At 35.9% G+C, this 21552-nt stretch overlaps 2 protein-coding genes across 2 annotated transcripts; both read left to right on the plus strand.

The window, feature by feature from the left end:
• Positions 1-1037: 1037 nt before the first annotated feature.
• Positions 1038-5421, plus strand: LOC103322924 (putative serine/threonine-protein kinase At1g54610). Its single transcript, XM_008224880.2, has 7 exons — positions 1038-1696; positions 2056-2340; positions 2464-2781; positions 2989-3216; positions 3425-3525; positions 3889-4000; positions 4829-5421. The coding sequence occupies exons 1-7, from the start codon at positions 1334-1336 to the stop codon at positions 5123-5125; spliced, it is 1704 nt and encodes a 567-aa protein (XP_008223102.2). The 5' UTR covers positions 1038-1333; the 3' UTR covers positions 5126-5421.
• Positions 5422-17907: 12486 nt separating this feature from the next.
• On the plus strand, positions 17908-20498 carry BMY3 (beta-amylase 3). The gene is made up of 3 exons (XM_008224878.3): positions 17908-18392; positions 18812-19294; positions 19413-20498. The coding sequence occupies exons 1-3, from the start codon at positions 18168-18170 to the stop codon at positions 20289-20291; spliced, it is 1587 nt and encodes a 528-aa protein (XP_008223100.2). The 5' UTR covers positions 17908-18167; the 3' UTR covers positions 20292-20498.
• The last annotated feature ends 1054 nt before the right edge of the window (positions 20499-21552 follow it).

Consider the following 21552-nt stretch of genomic DNA (forward strand, 5'->3'; position numbering starts at 1 on the left):
TTGAACAAATCTAGAAAACGATATATTTTTATGTTTTACTATTGTAATTTATACATTTCTTTATTAACAAAGTAAACTTAGAAGTTAAAATGATTATGCACTTTTACCTAATCTATCTCAAATACTCCAACAAATATGAGTATTTGTAGCTCGAAAGGTAATTACTTTATCTCTACTCCTATGAAGAGCATTTGAATACCCCCTCAATGGAATATTCTATAAGAGGGTCAAATTCTTGTGGAGTGGAACCCATTATACCTTCTCACCAAACAACAATCTTCAATTTAAAACTTAATAACAAGATATTATAAAAATAATTTTGAATTTTTTTTTGGTTATGCAACCGATATATTAAGGAAAGGGGAAAAGTTTTTGAAATAGTTTTAATACTTATGTTTATATCTAAAACGAGGTCCCGTTGAAGGTTAAGAAGTGTTTTGGCTAGAATAGCAAGTAATTTATATTTAAAAACTAATTAACAAAAACAAACGTTGTTTATACATAAGCAAAACATCCACCAAAAAACCAGTGAAGAATATAAATTTGGACATTTTCCTATATACCAAATATATTAGCCAATGAAGAATGAGGTTGTGGGTCTGCTTGACTAACATTGGTGGTGAGAGTAGCTAATTTTTCCCTAAATTTTCTTTCAAAAAAAGAAAAAGAAATTGACCTACTTGTCCTTGAATTGCTGTTACTCAATGAGACTTGAGATAGAGAGAGAAAGAGAGTCAAAAATACTCAGAAAGAGGAAAGAGGAAAGAGAAAAGAGGCCAAAAATGAAAGGGAAGATCCACATGAATCCTTTTACTCTTTTCTAACATTCTCTTTTACTAAATCTTTCAACTCCAACTAAAAATTTAAAAATTACTAAAAAGAAAAACTCCATTTAATTTAATCCCAAAAACCAAAAAGCAAAGCAAAAGTAACAAATAATGGTTGCACTATACAAATGCTACGACTCGAATTCAGGGCATTTTATGGGGAGAATTGCTTTAATTTCCTTTTTATTAGTGAATTTGTGTGCTGTACTAATAGAGCAAAGCTCATACATTTGTTTGACTGTGCCCACAAATTGTGGGCAGCTCAGCTTCCTCCTCCTCCTTCCAAATCATTGCTCTTCTTCACTTTTGTCTCAAAAAAGCCAAGCCCTCCTCTTCAATTACCACTCTCTTTAATCAAAACCCTTTCTTTCTTTATTTTTTTCCTCCATAGCCCATTTCCTCTACCAAATCACTAGGGCTTTTGCTTTGCTGTGCTTGGTCTCCATAGCAGAATAAGCAAAATGTGCAGGGACTGTGAAGAGAAATGAGTCAATGACTGAGAAGAGATGGGGTGCGTCTTCGGCAGGCAGGCTTCGGCGAAGCCAGTAGGGAACGAGGGTGGAGAAATTAGGGTTTCTAAGAAAGCAGAGGCGAGCGGCGGCGAGGTCACTGAGGCTCGGAATGGTGTGAGTAATAGTAATGATAACAGTAACAATGGTCGCAAGGAGAATGAGGAGGAGAGGAGTTCGAGGCCCAAAGGCGAGAAGAGGCGATCGTCCAGGCCCAATCCTAGGCTCAGCAATCCCCCCAAGAACCTCCATGGCGAGCAGGTCGCCGCCGGTTGGCCTTCCTGGCTCTCCGCCGTCGCCGGCGAGGCTATCAATGGCTGGACGCCGCGCCGTGCCGATTCCTTCGAGAAGCTTGATAAGGTGTAACGCTTGGTTGTTTTTTTTCCTCTGCATCCGATGATCTTTGTTTGTTTGCATCACATTTGAGCTTCTTTGGTGTTGGATGATTTTGGAGTCTTTTTAATGTTTGGTTGTTGAGAAAATGTAAGGAAACATAAAAGGATTAATGTGAAGTTAAGAGTAGGAAACAAAAGTTGAGTCTTTCTGTATCATGTTTGGTTTCTAATAATAGCGATCAACTCAAATTGGTAAGCTTCATTAATGAATGGATTAATTAAACTTTGATTTAATTACTTAGCTGTTTACTTGCTGAAGTTCTTACCTTTTGGGTGAATGAATGGCTTAGTCAGTTGTGCTTGTGCATTTGTTGTCTTGATCAGATTGGGCAAGGGACGTATAGTAATGTGTACAAAGCTAGGGATGCTTTGACGGGAAAAATTGTTGCGCTAAAGAAAGTTCGGTTTGATAATTTGGAGCCAGAGAGTGTAAAGTTCATGGCTAGAGAGATTCTCATTCTGCGCCGTTTGGATCATCCTAATGTTGTAAAGTTAGAAGGCTTAGTGACTTCAAGGATGTCGTGTAGTTTGTATCTTGTATTTGAATATATGGAGCATGATTTGGCAGGACTTGCTGCAAGCCCTGCAATCAAGTTCACAGAGCCTCAGGTATTGCACAATTCTCTTGCTTTAGTTTTATTTTGTTTAGTTCACATATAAGTGTACAAAAATTCCCCTTTTTCTTGGATAATGGGTCACTTCTCTCTTATCTGTTATTTGTGAATATGGCAGGTTAAATGTTATATGCACCAGCTATTATCAGGGCTTGAACATTGTCACAACCGCCATGTGCTTCATCGTGATATTAAAGGGTCCAATCTTCTTATTGATAATGGTGGAGTCCTAAAGATTGCGGATTTTGGATTGGCTTCCTTCTTTGATCCTAATCACAAGCAACCAATGACTAGTAGGGTGGTCACTCTTTGGTATCGGCCCCCAGAGCTTCTTCTTGGTGCCACCGATTATGGTGTAGGTGTGGACCTTTGGAGTGCTGGCTGCATTTTAGCTGAGCTGTTGGCTGGGAAACCAATCATGCCAGGTCGCACAGAAGTAAGTTCTAAATGCTTCTATTTATTCACTGAGTTCCTTCACTGCACTGTGTTTAGTTTGTTTGGTTTGTCACTGGTGGATCCTGTGGTTGGGCTGTCTTTGATGCTTTGAGATTCATGGATTTAGTTACATTGTTGGTATTCTGGGTATGTTTGTGTATAGAAAACATGTTTCCAGTCCTCCTAATTAAGCTCTTACTTTAAATAGGTGGAACAGCTACACAAGATATTTAAGTTATGTGGCTCCCCTTCTGAAGAATATTGGAAAAAGTCAAAGTTGCCTCATGCAACCATTTTTAAGCCTCAACAATCATACAAACGATGCATTGCAGAGACATTTAAAGATTTTCCACCGTCATCGTTGCCACTAATTGAGACGCTCCTTGCAATTGACCCAGCTGAACGTCAGACTGCCACTGCAGCATTGAGGAATGAAGTGAGATTTCATTTTTCACTATTAAATTGATCTTGTCAAATTTCCCTTCTTCTTTATTCTCTTGTACAGGATGTTGAATGCCGGTTCTTTTATATTTATTTTATTTTTATCTTCATGTAGTTTATCATCCTCACTCTGGAATAAGTTTTCTTCTTACGATTTATAATCTATTGAATATTGTCATGTGATGGTTGTCTATCTTTTGCAGTTCTTCGTAACCAAACCTTATGCTTGTGAGCCTTCTAGCCTTCCAAAATATCCACCCAGCAAAGAGATGGATGCTAAGCTACGGGATGAAGAAGCTAGAAGGTTAATGATTGCAATTAATGAATTAATCTTAAAGTCTTAATTATTACTGTTTATCTGACCAAATTTTCTGTAGTTAGATTAACAGCTCACATGAACACGAACCTTTAGAGTGTTATTTAGACGTCCTCCTGAAGTTTTAAACCAACAAATCTTAATATGTAGAGAATTATCGACACTATTATTTTGATGAAGCATATGTATTTCCTTGACCCTTGACTTTCCATATATTTTCACATTTCTTTGTAAGGTTATTGTTCTTCTATCAGTTTTAAATTCTCTCAGTCATTTCCATTTTCTTCTTCTGATTCACCTCCCTAAAAATTGCTTGATATATGCAACCTGAAACGAGTTTAATGATTGTAGATTGAGAGCTGCTGGGAAAGCTAATGCAGATGGTGTGAGGAAATCTCGCCCACGTGATCGCAGGGGACTTCCTGCTCCAGAAGCGAACGCTGAGCTTCAAGCCAATCTTGATGTATGTCATATAAGCTGCTTTTTTATTCAACAATATTTTCTTTAGTAAGTTTTAAGAATTAACATAGGCAGTCCCATCCATTCTTATAATTGAGTTTAGTTTGTGACAGTAACTGTTTTCAATGGTATCTTTATCTGTTCTATCAAGAAGTAAAAATTGTTGTCTTAGAATACCTGGAAAAAAAAATTCCCTTGCCAGTTGCCACCACCATTGTTGTTTAGGTAGAATTATGAGTTCAAAATGAAGAGCGTATGGATGGCATACACAGCACTTTCTGTACATAGGTTACCTAACCTATCTTGCTTTTCCCTGTGCCTTATATGGAGATAAGCTTATGTATGCCTCCCTCTCACAGTTCAGCTAGAGATATGCATATTGTATGTGCTGCTTATCATTTTTAATATAATAATACCATGGTACATAACTCAAGCGAAATGGGGAACAAGCAAGTTGGTGCTGACAACTTATCGATGTTGTGTCAGTATTTTAAGAAATGATTTATTAACACATTGCCACCTTATATGCTATAAAATGAAGTGACTAAACCTCCGTCAACCTTTCAAGTGGGGTGATATGGCTATCAATGGTTTGGGATTCCAAAATTACACTTAGGCTTCTGATCCCAGTGGGGGAATGGCACACAGGGTTTACTGATGTATATGAAGTATTGAGCATTGTTGGTTGAGTCAGAAATGTATTTTAGCATTGACTTTGTTCCAATGGTGCCCCTTGACTGTGTAGCTTCACTACGTGAGCAGTTAAACTGGTGTCTGTACTTAAATTTGAGCACTTGTTAATTGTCCTTCTTTATGTTTTGTCCTATTGCAGAGGCGACGCCTAATAACACATGCAAATGCAAAGAGTAAGAGTGAGAAGTTTCCTCCTCCACACCAAGATGGAACGCTTGGCTATCCTTTGGGTTCGTCAAATCACATCGATCCTGTTTTTGATCCTCCTGATGTTCCATTCAGCTCCACAAACTTCTCATATTCAAAAGAATCCATCCAAACTTGGTCTGGCCCATTGGTGGACCCTGGTGCAGTAGGGGCTCCAAGGAGGAAGAAACACACATCAGGACATATTCATTCACATTCGAAGTCCTCAAAAAAAGACTCAAAAAGATGAGGGTCAGCTCGGATCAGTTAGAAAAATGTCATTTGAAACAACTTTCTGTCATTTTGTGAGACTGCTCATGAGGGCTGCAAATGCTGCTGATTCATCCGAGCCGGGAAAGCCATTCAAATTGAGAGGTGATATATAATTATATATCTTGTAATTCAGTTTTCTCATTTATTTTCCATTATTTTTGTATGAGAGGCTTATTTATATTGTATATTTTATTTCTTCATATTTTCTCTCTGCCTTTAAACAATGTATTTAGGTTAGTTGTAATTCTAATAAATTTGTTTTGGGAACACCAATCTTTGTTTCAGTTGTCATCTCCAATTTTGTTATATGTTGTAAGCTCTACGCCACGTGTTCCAAACTTGGTAAAGAACTTGTAAATTCTATTGTGAGTGAGGCTTGGTTTTGGTTGGATGTAATTCTGAAGGTGGATCAAATGGAGAGTGCTTAAATTATCTTTTTGCAGTTGGTGCTCGTATCTCTTGTAAAAGTTGTAGTGGCACTAAAAGTGAATGAGGTTGAGAGGACCAAGTGCTCATATAAAGGTGGAACATGTTGATTTTCTTTTAGGTGGCAATGCTCAACAAAGCAAGTACAAGAGGTCAAGAATTTGCTGAAGAAAAAGCACAAGGATTGTAAGAATGAAAGTGATTATGTACTTTTCAAAAACAAAAAATGAAAGCGACTATGCAATGGAATTGCTTAAGGGAGTTTCACTAAAACACCCAAAATGGGGGTTGAAATTATAAAAAGACCCAAGCACTATTTAAACATATAAACACACCCAAAACCCATCATTACACACACTCAAAACTCATTTATAAACACACCCAAAAAGTTGACTTTTGGGTTAATTTTGGGTGTGTTTCTATGTTTAAATAGTGCTTGAGTTTTTTTTATAAATACATGTCTAGGATTGGGTTTATTTATAAATTTGTATTTTTATAATTCATAAGCATTTTGAAGTTTTTATGTCAAACATTGTCAGAAGTGCTTCTCAACTCCTCGTATATACATGAAAATGAAAGAAAGCAAGCAAACGATTCTTAGAGCATCTCTAGCAGAGTTGCTATACTCTGATCCTTAGCCATTTTGACTAGAATGAGGGCAAAACGCAGCTCCGGCAGACTTGCTATCTAGCTCTTTATTTTGGAGAACTCTATATTTGAGTTTGGTTGCTCTCTACACTTGGAGAGGATGAGAGAAAAATTGAGGGTTCTCCATTTCTTCCTCCTCTCTCCCTAGACACAACCATCTCTCACCTCTTACTTTTCGATTTTTTTAATGAACTTTTAATTTAAAGAGGATGAGAGAAATAATAAAATATTAAAGATTAGCCGAGAAATAATAAAATAATAACTTTATAGCTATTTTAATTAAAATTTAGCTAAAATTTGGAGAGAGATGCTCACCCAACCCAGCAGTGGATAGTTTGCCCAGCCACCCACCTCCTCATCCAGTTTAGCCAACAGCTGGCTGGCTGGCCCCAACCCCCTACGCTTTTTGATCTCCTTGAGCCACATTCCCCCAATTTCCACAGTTTTTCCTTCATTCTTTCCTCAACCATTGGGCCTGCATCCAGGTTGTCCCCAACCATCACTGCCTTAATTGCATGAATATCCAGTGGTATCAGCAAAATGAAACTCCCATGGAGGGGAAGAAGTGATTAATCTCACTCACTCTTTCTTTTTCATTTTAATTTTTGTTCATATTATAAAATATTCAGGTTAGTGACGTAGTCTATTGTTTAAAGAGGTTTGCACGACTCTCAGTCATTGATGTACTTGAAATTCACAAACATTAAACTTAGATAAAAATAAAATAAAATAAAAATTTCACATCCATCTAAACAATTGTTATTCCGATCATCGATGCATGGGAGATTCATATATAGTAACTAGTAAACAATTAAAAATAATTCAGACACACACGCATTAGCTCTTGCTTTGTCTAAATTACAAGGAATTGAACTGAGATGTAGGGAAATGCAAAATTGGCCAATGCGGCATAATCTATGCAACCAATAGATAATAGAGATGATTCTTTGACATGCTGTCTGCACAAAGAGAATTTATATAATACTACAGTAGTATGGTTACGTATTACATCTTATTTACATGTTATAATATGGATGGACGACATGGTTTATTTCTCCTCTTTTAGGGAATAGTATCAATAAATATCAACTTATATTATAATACATGTATAAAATGTAGCACGTAACCGTACTAACATAATATTCTATATACAAATTTATAAATAAACCCAATCCTAGACATGTATTTATAAAAAAACCCAAACACTATTTAAACATATAAACACACCCAAAATCAACCCTAAAGTCAACAATTATATATTTTTTGGGTGTGTTTATAAATGGGTTTTGAGTGTGTGTAATGATGGGTTTTGGGTGTGTTTATAAAGTGTTTTGGGTGTTGAGTTTTTTTATAATTTCAGCTCCCATTTTGGGTGTTTTAGTGAAACTCCCTTCTATAATCACTTGTCCAACGTAAATATTGTGTAAAACTTTGAAAAGCCTACCCCTCTTTAAGGCTTTTTTTTCTCTTGGTTGCAGGTCTTTCAAGGGATTTCCCTAGGCATGTGAAATTTGGTTTCAACAAAAAGTATGATGATGTTTCTTAGGATGACATACAAGTAGGGTGTTCACTCTTATTAAAAAGGAAAGATAAAATGATCATTGAGGAAAACTCAAAAAGTAGTCACTTCAAATTATATAAACCTAAAAAACCATATACCAAAACTAAAATCCATTGGCGGAGCCAATCAAGGGTCACTTGACCCTTCTCAACATTTTGAAAACCTTATATTTATCTATGTTATTCAAGTTGTTTTATAACTATATTTACTGTTGACCCTTCTCGCAAATGTACATTGTCTACAATAAATATGAATATGATCTATATTTGTTTGCATGTCTTCATATGTCATTTATATGCGTGTGCTATGGATTTTATTTGATTTTCTCATTCTATCCAAAATCAACTTTTGATACTCTTTCATTATTTTTAGGTTGCTAGAATTTGGGTTATACTTACTAAGATATTAAATTTGTGATGTTGAAATTTAATCATTATAATGAATTCTTAAATATATTTTCTTATAAAAATTAAGTTTAATGTAATTATAAAGCTATTTAAAGTTGACCCTTCTTGATAGAATTCCTGGCTCCGTCATTGCTAAAATCCAACGTGTGATTTATGTTTCGATGAAATTCAAAATATTATTTAAAGGAAGGGGGATTTCTCTCTCTCTCTCTCACACACACACACACACTACCAAAGTGTTATTGGGTTTCGAACTTAATACTATTAATCTGCAAGTTAAGGTCATTTTTCATTGCGCTAGACCCCATTTGACCATTTAATTCTTATTTTTCTATAAAAAAAAAATTTATACAAATGATATTCTATTTTAATCTAATCTATAATACGGAAATGGAGATTCAAACTCGGATGAAGAGTGGGGAGAACATTCGCTCTAGCCAATTTGGCTAGCCCATGCCTGCCTTATTTTTGTAACTTAAAGTCGAAGGAAAAAGTAAATGTCAGAGAGAGAAAATTACGCAGTAAATAAACAACAATGTTGAGTAAATGTCATAATATATTAGATTAGTTTCAGCATATTTACCCAAAAATGAATCATATATATTAAGTTCTTTTTGTCTAGAAATTAACTCGAAAAATTATTGATCTCTCGTCTACTTATATTTTTTAATATTCTAGGTTAGTTTATGATATTTGCACCAAAAACTCCTAAATTTTTAACCTTTATTTATGTTCCCTTTTTTTCAACCTGCTAGGCCAATTGAAGAAGTTTTTTTGCCATTCTTTAATTGAATGCACGAGCGTGCTCCCACCAAGCCATAAATTTGGCTTGAATGGAATAAGAATGGATGATGCGTCCACGATTTGACTTTAATGAAACAATTGTCGGCAGAACAAAGAATCTCCTCACGACCTAAGTTCTTTCACTACTTAGGGGTCAAGGCTTTATGTGAGAAACCAAGTGATGTAGAGTGTCAGGAGATGAAGATTGAACGAGAAAGTAAACGGAATTAAAAGTAAATACAGTTGAACTGAATAGAAAGTGCATAAATTAAAGTGTGTAAAGTAAATGCTAGAAATTATAATGTACAAATTAAAGATATTAAAGACGAGTGTGTGATATAAATTGCAAAAATTAAATAATTGAAATGCGAGTGCATAAATTAAAATGTGAAAAGTAAACCAATAAGAACGATAAAGATTAAACTAAGACTGTAATTGAAATACAAGGACAAGAATTTAAACTGAAATGTTCCCATTTTCCCCGTGTTCTGCCGTCAACCCCATTCCCCACCTACCCCAACAGTACCCAGTCCAACCATCCTTCTTCCTGCGCCCACCACCACCTAATCCCTTAGGCCACCTAACCACTTAACCCGTAGGATATAAGTCGACCATGATCTTGAATTCTAGGAATAACGAAGCAACGCTTTTTATTTTTTATTTTTTTTTATTTTAATATAGCCACAACAATTTCATTAATGCAAGGGCAATACAAGATACATAGCCCCATGGAGGGTTTTTGCAAACAATATAAAGATACAAACAAAATAAGTAAATAAATAAACTATTGCAACGCAATTAGCAAAATCAATTTCACATATTGAAAACCAATTCATAAGGAACTAAAGACATAAGAGGTTCCATAAAACCACTACAATCAATGTTGCAAGAAAATCATATGAGAGTTTAGCTCTCTACCAGTTTGGGATTCGGGGATAAGAAACACCTACAAGTAGAAAAGCAAATCCCACTCAATTTCCACTAAGACACATATTCACAACACTCATAAACACCCCTAAACCCAAAGCACCAATTTATAATAGATCCACAAAATCAAACAGCTCCACCCCTCACCATAGATATCTAATGGAGATCCATCTCATCAACCCCAAAACTGCAAGGAGAACACAGTAGAGGCCAAACAAAGATAGTATTAAAATTTAGAGAGACGGGTCAGTGGCCCACTACTAGCAACACCAATATTGTCCCCGACTTAATTTTGTCACAAAAGGCCCAATAAATCAACATGACTCTGATACCATGTTAAGTTTCAAAGAGATGGGCTAGCGGTCCACTACTAGCAACATCGATATTGTCTTCAACTTAACCACCTACAAAACCCAATAAGTGTGAGATTTTATCACAAAAGGTCTCGGTGTTATTAGAAGTGATATCATTCATTATATATATATATATATATATTTCATTAACAATAAATCTACACAAATCTACAAATATCCAACTAAAAAAGTTGGTAACAAAACTCTAGAATAACTAGGGTGAGACAAACCTTGCAACATACAAGGGAGACAAAAGCCTAGCACAAAACGGCTAGGAAAAAAGCCATCCACAAGTATGGTGGATGGATGGGATGGTTACAAAGTAAAATCCCAAAACAACAAGCAGAAATGTTGTCCAAACTTAACCACCTATGTCAAATATACAGTTGGGTCAAGCCCATGCATCCATCCAAAGTTGAGTTTCATCTCAAAGCCCTTGGAGCTAACTAGTACTGAACCACCTACTTGTAAGCATGCCAGAAATTGCACCTTAGTCTTTTTTATTTATTTATTTATTTATGGGTCTGCTTCACTTTGAATCTGCCGCATCTCAACCAAATAAGACTCCAACTTAGCAAGATTTAAGCCAAGCTAAGTGACACATGCTCCCTTGAAACTCCACCTCATGTTACGATTTTTAAAATGACATATTGGGAAAAATGAATTCTATTTATTTTTTGGTTTGTTAAAATCTCATAAAATTATATAGAAGCAAAATAATTGTGTGAAAAAAAAGGTTATTTCGATTTCTTTCTTAAAAACTTGGTGGGCTGGGGAAATGTTTTTGTTCAATTGCAGCAGAATTTTGCCAATCGCCTCCTCATCCAGTTTAGTCAATCATCTTCATCTGGCTGGCTGGCTGGCTGGCCCAAACCTTCCACACTTTTTGCTTTACTGTTTCCTCAACCAAAGCCTGGATCCAGGTGGTCCAGACTTTAACCAACTTCCACTGCCTTAATTGCAAGAAAAATGAAAACTCCCATGGAGGGGAATGGAAGGGAAGAAGTGATTAATCTCACTCACTCGTTCTTTTCCTTTTTCTTTTCTTTTCTAAAATATGCAGATAGTGACATTGCTTATTGTCCAGCAGTTTGTAGTATGGTGAATGATTCTCGGCCATGTACTTGAAATTTACAAACATTAAACTTAGATTTTTTAACTCAAAAAACATTTCACACTCAGGATCATGATGTATGTAAGATGTTGGAAAAATTGGATCTACTTGCTATATTTTAATCACACAGAAATTCATAAATAATCATTCAATTAAAGCTTAAAAATTAACACATGCTTATAAACATACACAAAGAAAAAACCACACAATAAATATTAGAAGAACATGAATAATTGAGTCGAGGACACTTTGACCTTAAGACAAATTACGCCCCACCAAGGTGCTTATGATTACTAGCGCTCGCCTCCTAGGATACAACGACTCGTGTCCTTATGAAAGAACCACTACAATTCACAAGGACTCTTTGAACCAGATTATGTGGGAAACTCTCTCACAAACCATAATTATTGACTACACTAAGACTCTTAGTATTCAAATGGATAAACATTGACTGAATCAATTCAATCTTTTAATTGCAGGAAGACTACTCTATTTATAGATACTAAAGAACCATTTCCAAAAGGGTATGTCCCAATATAAAAAACCAACTAATGCATCCATTGAATAAACAGGTGCTTTGATACCTCTTCCTAAATATTGACAAAAGGACCCCATAGTCCAATGAACTCTATTAATTTCCATTTAAATAGGAAAATTAATATTAGTTAATATTAAGTTTCCAACAATCCCCATATGAATGGAAATTGGCTTACAACATGCAAACAAAAAATGAAGACACTGGAGAGAGTCCCTATTAGAAGAATACTACATTTGGATAGGTAGCTTTTGGCCTTGAACCTTCCATAGTGGAATACTAGTGATACACGTTTTATTTTTTTTTGTAGATTTCCAAGATACAGTTGCACCTCCTAATGTAAAGACATATCCACTTGTGGAGTTTGAGTCTCTCGTATATAATATACAGTTTGCATCACTGTAACTTTCTAGTACATATGGATATCTTATGTAATGCAATCCATAGTTCTTAGTATAGCTCAAATACCTAAGAACCTTAATAATCGCTTCCAGTGATCTTTCCCAGGATTGCTTGTGTATCTACTCAATTTATTAACTGAGTACGGTAGGTCAAGGCGAGTACAGTTTGTGACATACATCAAACTGCAGATTATTCGTGCATAATCAACTTGTGATATACCTTGACCAGTATTCTTCGTCAAATGAAGATTCACATCATATGGAGTCTTTGCAGAATTATCTTCATACTTACCAAATTTGGTAAGTATTTTCTCAATATAATGTGATTAAGATAAGACTATTCCATCCCATGTTCTAGAGATTTTAATTCCTAGGAAAACATTTGCAATTCCCATATCTTTCATATCAAATTTATTGGAAAAAATTCTTTTAGTAGATTTAATCATATCATTATCGCTTCCAATGATAAGCATGTCATCTACATAAATACATACAATGATATAACCGTTTTGAGTGATTTTTGTGTAAACACATTTATCACACTCATTAATTTTGAATCCATTTGACATCATAATTTCATATATGGAAATAAATTCCATTCAAGAGTAGTTGTACTACGTTGAGCGTTTAACTTATTTTGTTAAGACTTATTAATTATGCCAACTGAATAGCCTTCTAATACTCAGTTAGACAACCCCACATTTGAGGTACTTATAGGAAGGTCTCTCACCTTCTCATAACTTGTATAAGAGAAATTTAAACTCTTGTGAACATCAAAGCCTCTCTCTAGAAAAATGTGGTGTTTATGAACCAATCTAGAAATCTTTCATTTTCTCTGGAAATAGAATTCCAAATTTTCCTTCATGTCGGTCACCCCCAAAATTTTCACATAATTGTGGAAGGTATTAAGAAATCTGTTAATCATTTTTCACATGCCTAAGAAGTGGAAAACTTTTACTTTTTCCTTAAAGAATGAGATAATAGTTCTATAGTATTAGTTTATAATTTCCTTTAAATTTATCGTTGCATTAGTAATAGAATCATGTTTATAACATAATCAACATGTTCATTAATTGATTAAAGCAAATCATTATAAAACTAATTTTTCTTTACAAAGTGCACATCACTTTATACGTAGGGTAAGGCTTTGGTTCCCTTTGTTCATATCCATCTCATTCTATAGATAGTACAATGGAGATATTTATTCTTAAAATATCTTCACTTCTTAGTCTCTTCGTAATTAGCTTTCCCCCTTTGAAGTCTCAAAGTCTTCATACCAAGTGCCTTACTCGAAATACTTTCACTGGTTTCTAACCATGACCAACATGGTTGCTGGCATGACACTATGATTGTTAACATAGTCCTACAGCCCCAGCACATTGCATGAGCCTAATATTCTATACAAAATCATAGAATATATGTTTTTACATAAAATAGATAGCAAAACTTCCAGATTTTGATGTACACTTCCCATTGATTTAGAAAACTTAATATCTAAGTATCAAATTTTCTAGCAAACATCAACTTAATCCAAAATCTGGTTTTGTGTAACCAACGGACATCTTCATAACTTTAAGACCCGTTTGTGATAGAAAACATCAAATGGTTTGTTAACAGTACCTTGCAGGCATCCAAATATGCATAATGAAAGTGGAACTTGAAGCCACTTAGTTTGGTATGCAATTCGTCATCACGAATATCATAGCAACTTTTCGTTTGAAAAGTTACATACAATATTTTGTTCCAATGCATCAGCTGAGTGGCTTCGTAATTTCTTAGAAGATATTCCAAATTGGCCAAAGCATGTGCCCGCAATATGTATACATTGTGATAGTCAAGTGACGATTGAAAGGGCACAAAATAATATGTATAATGGTAAGTCTCGACACATGCGTCAAATACATAATACCGTAAGACAACTACTCTCAAGTGGTATAATTACTATTGACTACATAAGGTCAAGAGATAATTTAACGGATCCGTTTACAAAAGGTTTGACGAGAGAGCTAATTAACAAATCATCGAGGGAAGTGGGGCTAAAGCCTATATCTCAATAGTTGTCATTATGGACACCCAACCTAACTGACTGGAGATCCCAAGACCTAAGTTCAAAGGGACAACTAAGTTATGTGTGACTGAAGTGCGAGCATTGTGGGGATTCCAACCCTTGTCCATTCCCATGATGATACAATGCTCCTTGCATCGTGTATGGTTAACTTAAGCTTTTAATGATTCGTGTGACTTGGAAAACCAAGTGGAGTATTGCAGGATACTCTTTATCGGAAGTCACCTATATCAATACGAAATGAGGCCATTTTTATGAGAATTGCAAGGCTCAATTCTCTAAAGTACTGACGAACACCAGGAGTGGTCCATGGTCGAAAGGACACAACCTAGAACCAAATGTGTATGAAAATGTATTATGCGAGTAGTATTGTTTCGGTTTAGACGACGGTTGAATAGTTCAAGACATCATGTTCACTGATTAGCTAGTAAATTCGATTTTACTTCACTATGGAAGGTTCAAGGCCAAAAGCTACCCATCTTGATGTGGTGCCTTTCAACTGAATTCTCTGAAGTCTTTGCATTAACTAATTTGCATTCATGTGGGAATTGTTAGAAAATTATATTTTTTATTTTTTATTTTTTAATAATTGAGTGGAAATTAAAGTGTGGGAGTATGTATCAATTGGGAATAGTCACATTTTTAATAGAGGAAAAATAAAATATTATTTATTTTGTTTGTGAATAAAATAATCTATATATATAAAGCAAAAGGTAGAGAATATTGATAAAACATTCAAAATATCAAAAAATACCCTTAGTTAATACAAACATTAAGAATTGAAATCATTAATTAAATGAGGATAATATGGTAAATTCACACTTTTTCATATTAAAAAAATTAAAATTAAAAGAAAAATCAAAAGATAATGGATCTAATTTTTATGAAATACAACAACCCATTATCTTTTTAGTTCTAAAATAAAATAAATTTTTTTAAAAAAAAAAAAAAAAACCTCTTGCAAGCGCGTAAGCGCGTGCGGAGAGTCTAGTAATACTTTATGTGAAAAGTTGCATTATTTTATAGTAATTGAAATATTGCACTTCCTAGCTTATAGTTGTAATAGGAAAAGACACAATTGTTAATATTTTTCAGTCACATTTTTTCTAAACAAAGGCCTTGCTGCCTATAAATAGAGAAAGTTCTACAACATTTCATTCATCCAATTGTCATCCGACAATAGTAGTTCTTAGAGCATTCATAGCATTGTCTTTTTAGAAATATAGTGAGTTAGTAAGAGAGAGTTCATATACAAGTTTGAGTTTGCTTTTTGTGGAGATTGTAGTGTTACTTTAATCGTTGTATCCTGGAAGACGTTTGCCAAACAAATCCTAAAAGCACCTGTGAAGGGGCAATTATCTTTATTTTCCAAAATTCTGTAAATATAACAATTATTTTTATTTTTTACCAACATAAGATTCATATACAGTAACTAATGAACAGTTGATAATCATTTGTATACACGCATACCATATGGTATTGTTTGGGATCAGCCCATATGACAATCGTATTGGATGGATGACGTTTCAATCTGCAACTTGACCTAATTTAATCCATCCATGTAGCCGATGACTTGTCCAACGTAAAAATCGTGTCAAACTTACCCTTCTCCATGGTCGGGTCCAGTTTAGTACTATTTTTGTCATATTGCCGCCAGTGTCCTTTTTTCTTGATAGACTTTTAGAGCAATAATATTAACGTTCTTCAGCAAAACTAAACTGCATCCATCTTCTTTTGCTTTTCATTTCTTCTTTCAGCCAGATTGTTAGAACTCAGAAACTACTGTATAACCTTAAAACACAGAGATACATGGTTTGGAATCGACATGGAAATAGTCAGTCTTGCATGTGATGTTTGTTTAGCAAGAGATGCAATAAAACAGTTTTCTGGTTGGTTATCCCAAAAACCAGAACACAGAAAAATTAAAACAAAACAAAAATGCTTTTATCAACAAAAAAACAAAACAAAACAAAACAAAAATGTGACTAGGGACTTAGGAGGATCTCATGGGGAAACCCTGGATAGATATAGATTTACAAACTATTGTGCGAGACATGATGCAATTGATTGATTGATTATTCGTGAACAGATTTGTGTGAGCAAACAAAATCATGATCTGCTTCTTAATTTATTATCCGTGTTAACATAGGAAAGGTTCTTATCCACAACCACAAGCTCTCTCTCTCTCTCTCTCTCTGTGATGTGGTGTGGGTCATGTGGACCTGTGTGGTTGGCAATCAAACTGAGAAAAATTGAAGAAAAAACAAAAGCTGAGGCATGCAAATAGGAAGCAGTCTGCCCTGGACATGAGTCAGCACCTTAGGAAGCTGTCTGCCCTGGACATGAGTCAGCACCAGAACACAAGCACCTGCTTCTGAATTATTTACCACATGCCACTCCGATCCAAACCGCCCTTCCAATGTCCAATCATTGAATGTTTGAATGGAAATTAAAAAAAAGGTGAGAGAGAGAGAGAGAGAGAGAGAGAGAGAGAGAGGGGAGAGAGAGAAACGGGTTTTGTGGTTGATGGAAGTTGGCATGAGGTGGCTTCCTCAAATTCCATGTAAACTGTAATGTAAGCTACCACCCAACCCTCCCTATGAGTCTATGACTCACCCCAATCTCCATATCCACAAATAATAATCTCTCAAATATCTGTGTTGTCCACGCCACGCACGCATTTATTGAACTCACGAAAGTCTAAAACAGTGGATTATCATAAACAACATGATGAGTACTAGAATTCTTAGTCAAATGTTGTGAACTAATTCAATGTATATTCTCGTTATATTTATCTAATAAGAAGAATTACACGCATGCACGTATGTGCCAAGGGGTTGGTAATAACTTAGATGTATACATCTCATGTGCCCTTTGTTTTTAGTTTGAGTCATTGCAAAGGATATCTTTTTCATTTAGGAAAGATATTATATATACATATCAGTCCTGATCTCTTGAACTACAGGAGTCCAAGAATAATGAATAAGGCAATTCTATATCTTAAATGAGACAACAAATAACCTCACCACATGGATGTCCTATTAATAAATACTAGCTCCTTGGCACACGCTCTTGCATGTGCCAATTGATTTTATTTTTTATTTTTTATTTTATTTCTAGAATTAAGAAAAGATAACATAGGTAGTTATGTTCCATAAAAGTATGACATATTATTTGATTTTGTTTATAAAATTTATCATATTATTCTCATTTAATTAATAATTTCAATTCTTAATATTTGAATTAATCAAAGGTATTTTTTGATATTTTGAATATTACACCGCTCTCTACCTTGTGTTTATATATATATATATATATATATAGAAGAAAGATACCTAAATAGCATTTGGATAAGGAATTTATTTACAATAACAAAACACTTTGTATTTGCCTGTTTGCCCCCTTTTTTCTTTTGAAGAAAAATATAATCATTTCGGGGCGCACTACTTTGGCCCCCTCTGCCATCGACAAGTGGCAGATTATTTTTGTCATTTTATTATTTTTCTTTTAGGAAAAACGCGTCTGAGGTCGTATTTTGCGTGTATATAAAGCTTCGCTTCCAGGTTGCCGTTACCTTAACTTCTCAAAACTCTTTCGACCAAAAAAAAAAAAAAACTTCTCAAAACTCGTCATCTGCATTCTGAAGCTGTCAAAACTTTTGTGGATTTTCCATAAATTAAAGGCGAAACAAGCCAATTTCCAGTTTTTTATTTTTTGGGTTGTTGATTTTCTTAGTCTATTGCTTTCGGGTGTGAAAAGTTTGTGTTTTCGAGTAATTGGCTATTTACCGTATTGGAAAATGGAGGTTTCGGTGTTTCGCAGCTCTCAGGCGATCGTCGGGAAGGCCGAGTTGGCGCGAACGGAGCTCGGGTTCTGTAAATTGAATGGTAATTTGAAGACCAACATCTGTTTTGGTCAAAGCATGACCTGGAAAAACGCCCGGCTTCAGCTTACTGTGAGGGCCGTACAATCTGAAGCGGTTCGGTCCGATAAAGTTTCGGGTCCTGCCAGAAGATGCAAACAGGTAAGAGGTTTCTTCTCTGTTTTTTGTGTTAATTTTAAGTTTGGTTTCTCAGAATTTAAAGGAAATGAAAAAGTAGTTGTAGGTAGTATTAGGGCTGTTTGAAATTTTATGATACAGCTGACCATAAATTCATGAAATTTTAAAAGGGTTTTCAGTAAACATGATAATTTTGATGTTTCGTTGTTTCGTAGTTCTTGGTTTGAAAGGCCAGAGTTACTGTTAGATTAGAACCTGTTTTTAAAGGGCCATACCGATTGGGTATGCCTTCAAACACCTAATCAATATAAAACCAATCCTCTGTTGCATGTTTTGCAGAAGATGTACAGCTTGATCTTTGTGTTGTGCATTGAGTTTTTTCTTGTCATGATTGATTAGTTCAACTTAGTTGACTTATTTTTCTTGCTATTTTACTTTTGCAGAATGATGGAGTAAGATTATTTGTTGGGCTACCCCTAGATACAGTTTCAGACTGCAATACGGTGAACCATGCTAGAGCAATTGCAGCTGGGTTGAAGGCTCTGAAGCTATTGGGGGTAGAAGGAGTAGAGCTCCCAGTCTGGTGGGGAATGGTTGAGAAAGAAGCCATGGGGAAATATGAATGGTCAGGCTACCTTGCTGTTGCAGAGATGGTTCAGAAAGCCGGTCTCGAGCTTCATGTGTCACTTTGCTTCCATGCATCTAAACAACCAAAGATCTCACTCCCTGAGTGGGTATCTCGCCTTGGTGAGTCCCAACCTAGTATCTTCTTTAAAGATCGGTCAGGGCAGCAATACAAGGAGTGCGTATCATTGGCTGTCGATGAACTTCCTGTTCTCAATGGAAAGACTCCAATCCAAGTTTACCATGACTTCTGTGAAAGCTTTAAATCTTCATTCGCTCCTTTTCTGGGTTCCACAATAACGGTAAGAAATCCTGAACCCTCGAACTCTATATTGAATGATTAATCATCTTACTCTCTTTGGTTTCACACTGGTTCTGAACTGTCAATCTCTCCTGTATTGCTGTATTGTTAAATTTCAGGGCATCTCAATGAGCCTAGGACCCGATGGTGAGCTTCAATATCCTTCTCATCGCCGACTAGTCAAAAATAAAATTCCTGGAGTTGGAGAGTTCCAATGTTATGATGAAAGCATGCTTAGCAATCTTAAACAACATGCTGAAGCCACCGGAAATCCCTTGTGGGGTCTTGGCGGTCCTCATGATGTTCCAAACTATGACCAGTCACCGAACTCTAGCAACTTCTTCAAGGACCATGGGGGATCATGGGAGTCTCCTTATGGTGACTTTTTCCTTTCCTGGTACTCAAACCAGCTCATATCTCATGGAGATCGTCTCCTGTCCCTTGCCTCTTCAACTTTCACAGACGCTGAAGTGACAATTTATGGCAAAGTCCCACTAATTCACTCTTGGTACAAAACAAGGGCCCACGCTTCTGAGCTAACATCTGGCTTCTACAATACATCCTCTAGAGATGGTTATGAAGCAGTTGCCCAGATGTTCGCAAGGAATTCGTGCAAAATTATATTGCCTGGAATGGACCTATCAGACGAACGTCAGCCACAGGACTCCCTTTCAAGTCCTGAGTTATTACTATCACAAATTACAACAGCTTGCCGAAAGCATGGGGTTGAGATTGCTGGGCAAAACTCATCCGTTTCAGGAGGTCATGGGGGCTTTCAACAGATAAAGAAGAATTTGATGGGAGAGAATGTAATGGACCTGTTCACTTATCAGAGAATGGGAGCTGATTTCTTCTCACCAGAACATTTTCCTTTATTTTCGAAGTTCGTTTGGACCCTCAATCAACCAGCACTGCAGTCAGATGATCTACCCATCGAAGAAGTTGTTGAGTCTGTACGTTCGAATTCAGAATCAGTCATCCACATGCAAGCTGCTTAGTAGGAGTTAGAATTATAATGTATGTATAAAATTTGTATACTATACTAGTATCTGATGAGTATTAGGCAAAATTATATAAGCTAAAGCATAACAAGAATGGCCAGTATATTACTGGCATTACCCTGTACCTCCTGTACCAAAAACTATGGTCATGTGAGCAGTTTTAGCTTCGTTTGGATTGGATGGTAAATGTTCATGTTACTTTCACTCTCTTGTTCTACAGCGTCTTCATATTTTATTAACCCATTGTTTCATCTTCTAGCTTGAAACACTCCAAATGCCTAAATCACATACCAAATCCCAAAATGTCAAAATTGAATACTCCCAATGTTGATGTCCAAAATTGGATTCAACTTAGAAAAAGTGTGGAGTCGTCAACAGGACTAGGGGTTGTGGGTCTTCGGCCACAAATCGATCATACAGAAGAAAGACGAAAGAAGAAATCGTCAAGCTTCGGACCTGCTGAAGGCTCTACGATGCTTAAGTTAGCAAGTGTGGGGTACCCAGTAATTTTGACAGAGTAACAATAAAGGTAAAAAGTAGTTACATTTTTACTTGGAAACTATTCTTCCTTTATATAGAAATGAAAGTGGGAGTTTGCACAAAGTGTCGATTTGGACTTTGTGCAAATCACTATGGTGATGACACGTGTCCAAGGCTTTAGGTTATGTAGTTGGAAGCTTCGGCAACCTTCTTTGGTAGGCAATTGCCGCATTGAAGGAAGGTATCTCTTTGGCAGACTAAGATAATGGTGACGTCATCAATGTTTTTTGGGATTGCCCTGAAAGTTTTTTTTTTTTTTCTTGGCAACCAGTGTGTCTGTCTATGCATCAGTCCCTCAATGCCAAATGTGCTCGGTTGATTATGGCAAAAACAGTAGTCCCTTAAGTTGCCGATCAATGAATGGCTTCTGGGTTGGGAACTTGTAAAATGCCAAGTAATCAAACCGAGTAGTTCGGCATGGCGAATGTCGTAGGTAGTCCACTAGTCCCCAAGTTTAGAAGCTAGAAGCCGCTTCGGCGTTGAGGTAACATGTCATGGTCTGAAGAGCAGTTTTGAGATAGACGGTGACCGGATCGGTATGTCAGTTGTGAAAGGATGAGGTCGTGTCAGACCAATTAAAATGGGGAAAATAATCCTAGCTTGAGTAGTACGCGAGTCCCTTAAGCGATCGGCATGGAGCCTGCCAATCAGTAGGGTTCACATCATGCACGAGTCATGCATGAGTCCCCTTATGCAATCAACATAGAACCTATCGATC

Source organism: Prunus mume, linkage group LG2, assembly GCF_029339155.1.
Source record: "Prunus mume cultivar Tortuosa linkage group LG2, ASM2933915v1, whole genome shotgun sequence".
Lineage (NCBI taxonomy): Eukaryota > Viridiplantae > Streptophyta > Magnoliopsida > Rosales > Rosaceae > Prunus > Prunus mume.

Bases quoted from the DNA above. Each gene is read 5' to 3' on its own strand.
- LOC103322924 (XM_008224880.2), top strand. From the start codon at position 1,334: ATGGGGTGCGTCTTCGGCAGGCAGGCTTCGGCGAAGCCAGTAGGGAAC. The intron at 2,782-2,988 runs GTAAGTTCTAAA...TACTTTAAATAG, and splicing joins TCATGCCAGGTCGCACAGAA to GTGGAACAGCTACACAAGAT. The intron at 4,001-4,828 runs GTATGTCATATA...GTCCTATTGCAG, and splicing joins AGCTTCAAGCCAATCTTGAT to AGGCGACGCCTAATAACACA.
- BMY3 (XM_008224878.3), top strand. From the start codon at position 18,168: ATGGAGGTTTCGGTGTTTCGCAGCTCTCAGGCGATCGTCGGGAAGGCC. The intron at 18,393-18,811 runs GTAAGAGGTTTC...TTACTTTTGCAG, and splicing joins CTGCCAGAAGATGCAAACAG to AATGATGGAGTAAGATTATT. The intron at 19,295-19,412 runs GTAAGAAATCCT...GTTAAATTTCAG, and splicing joins TTCTGGGTTCCACAATAACG to GGCATCTCAATGAGCCTAGG.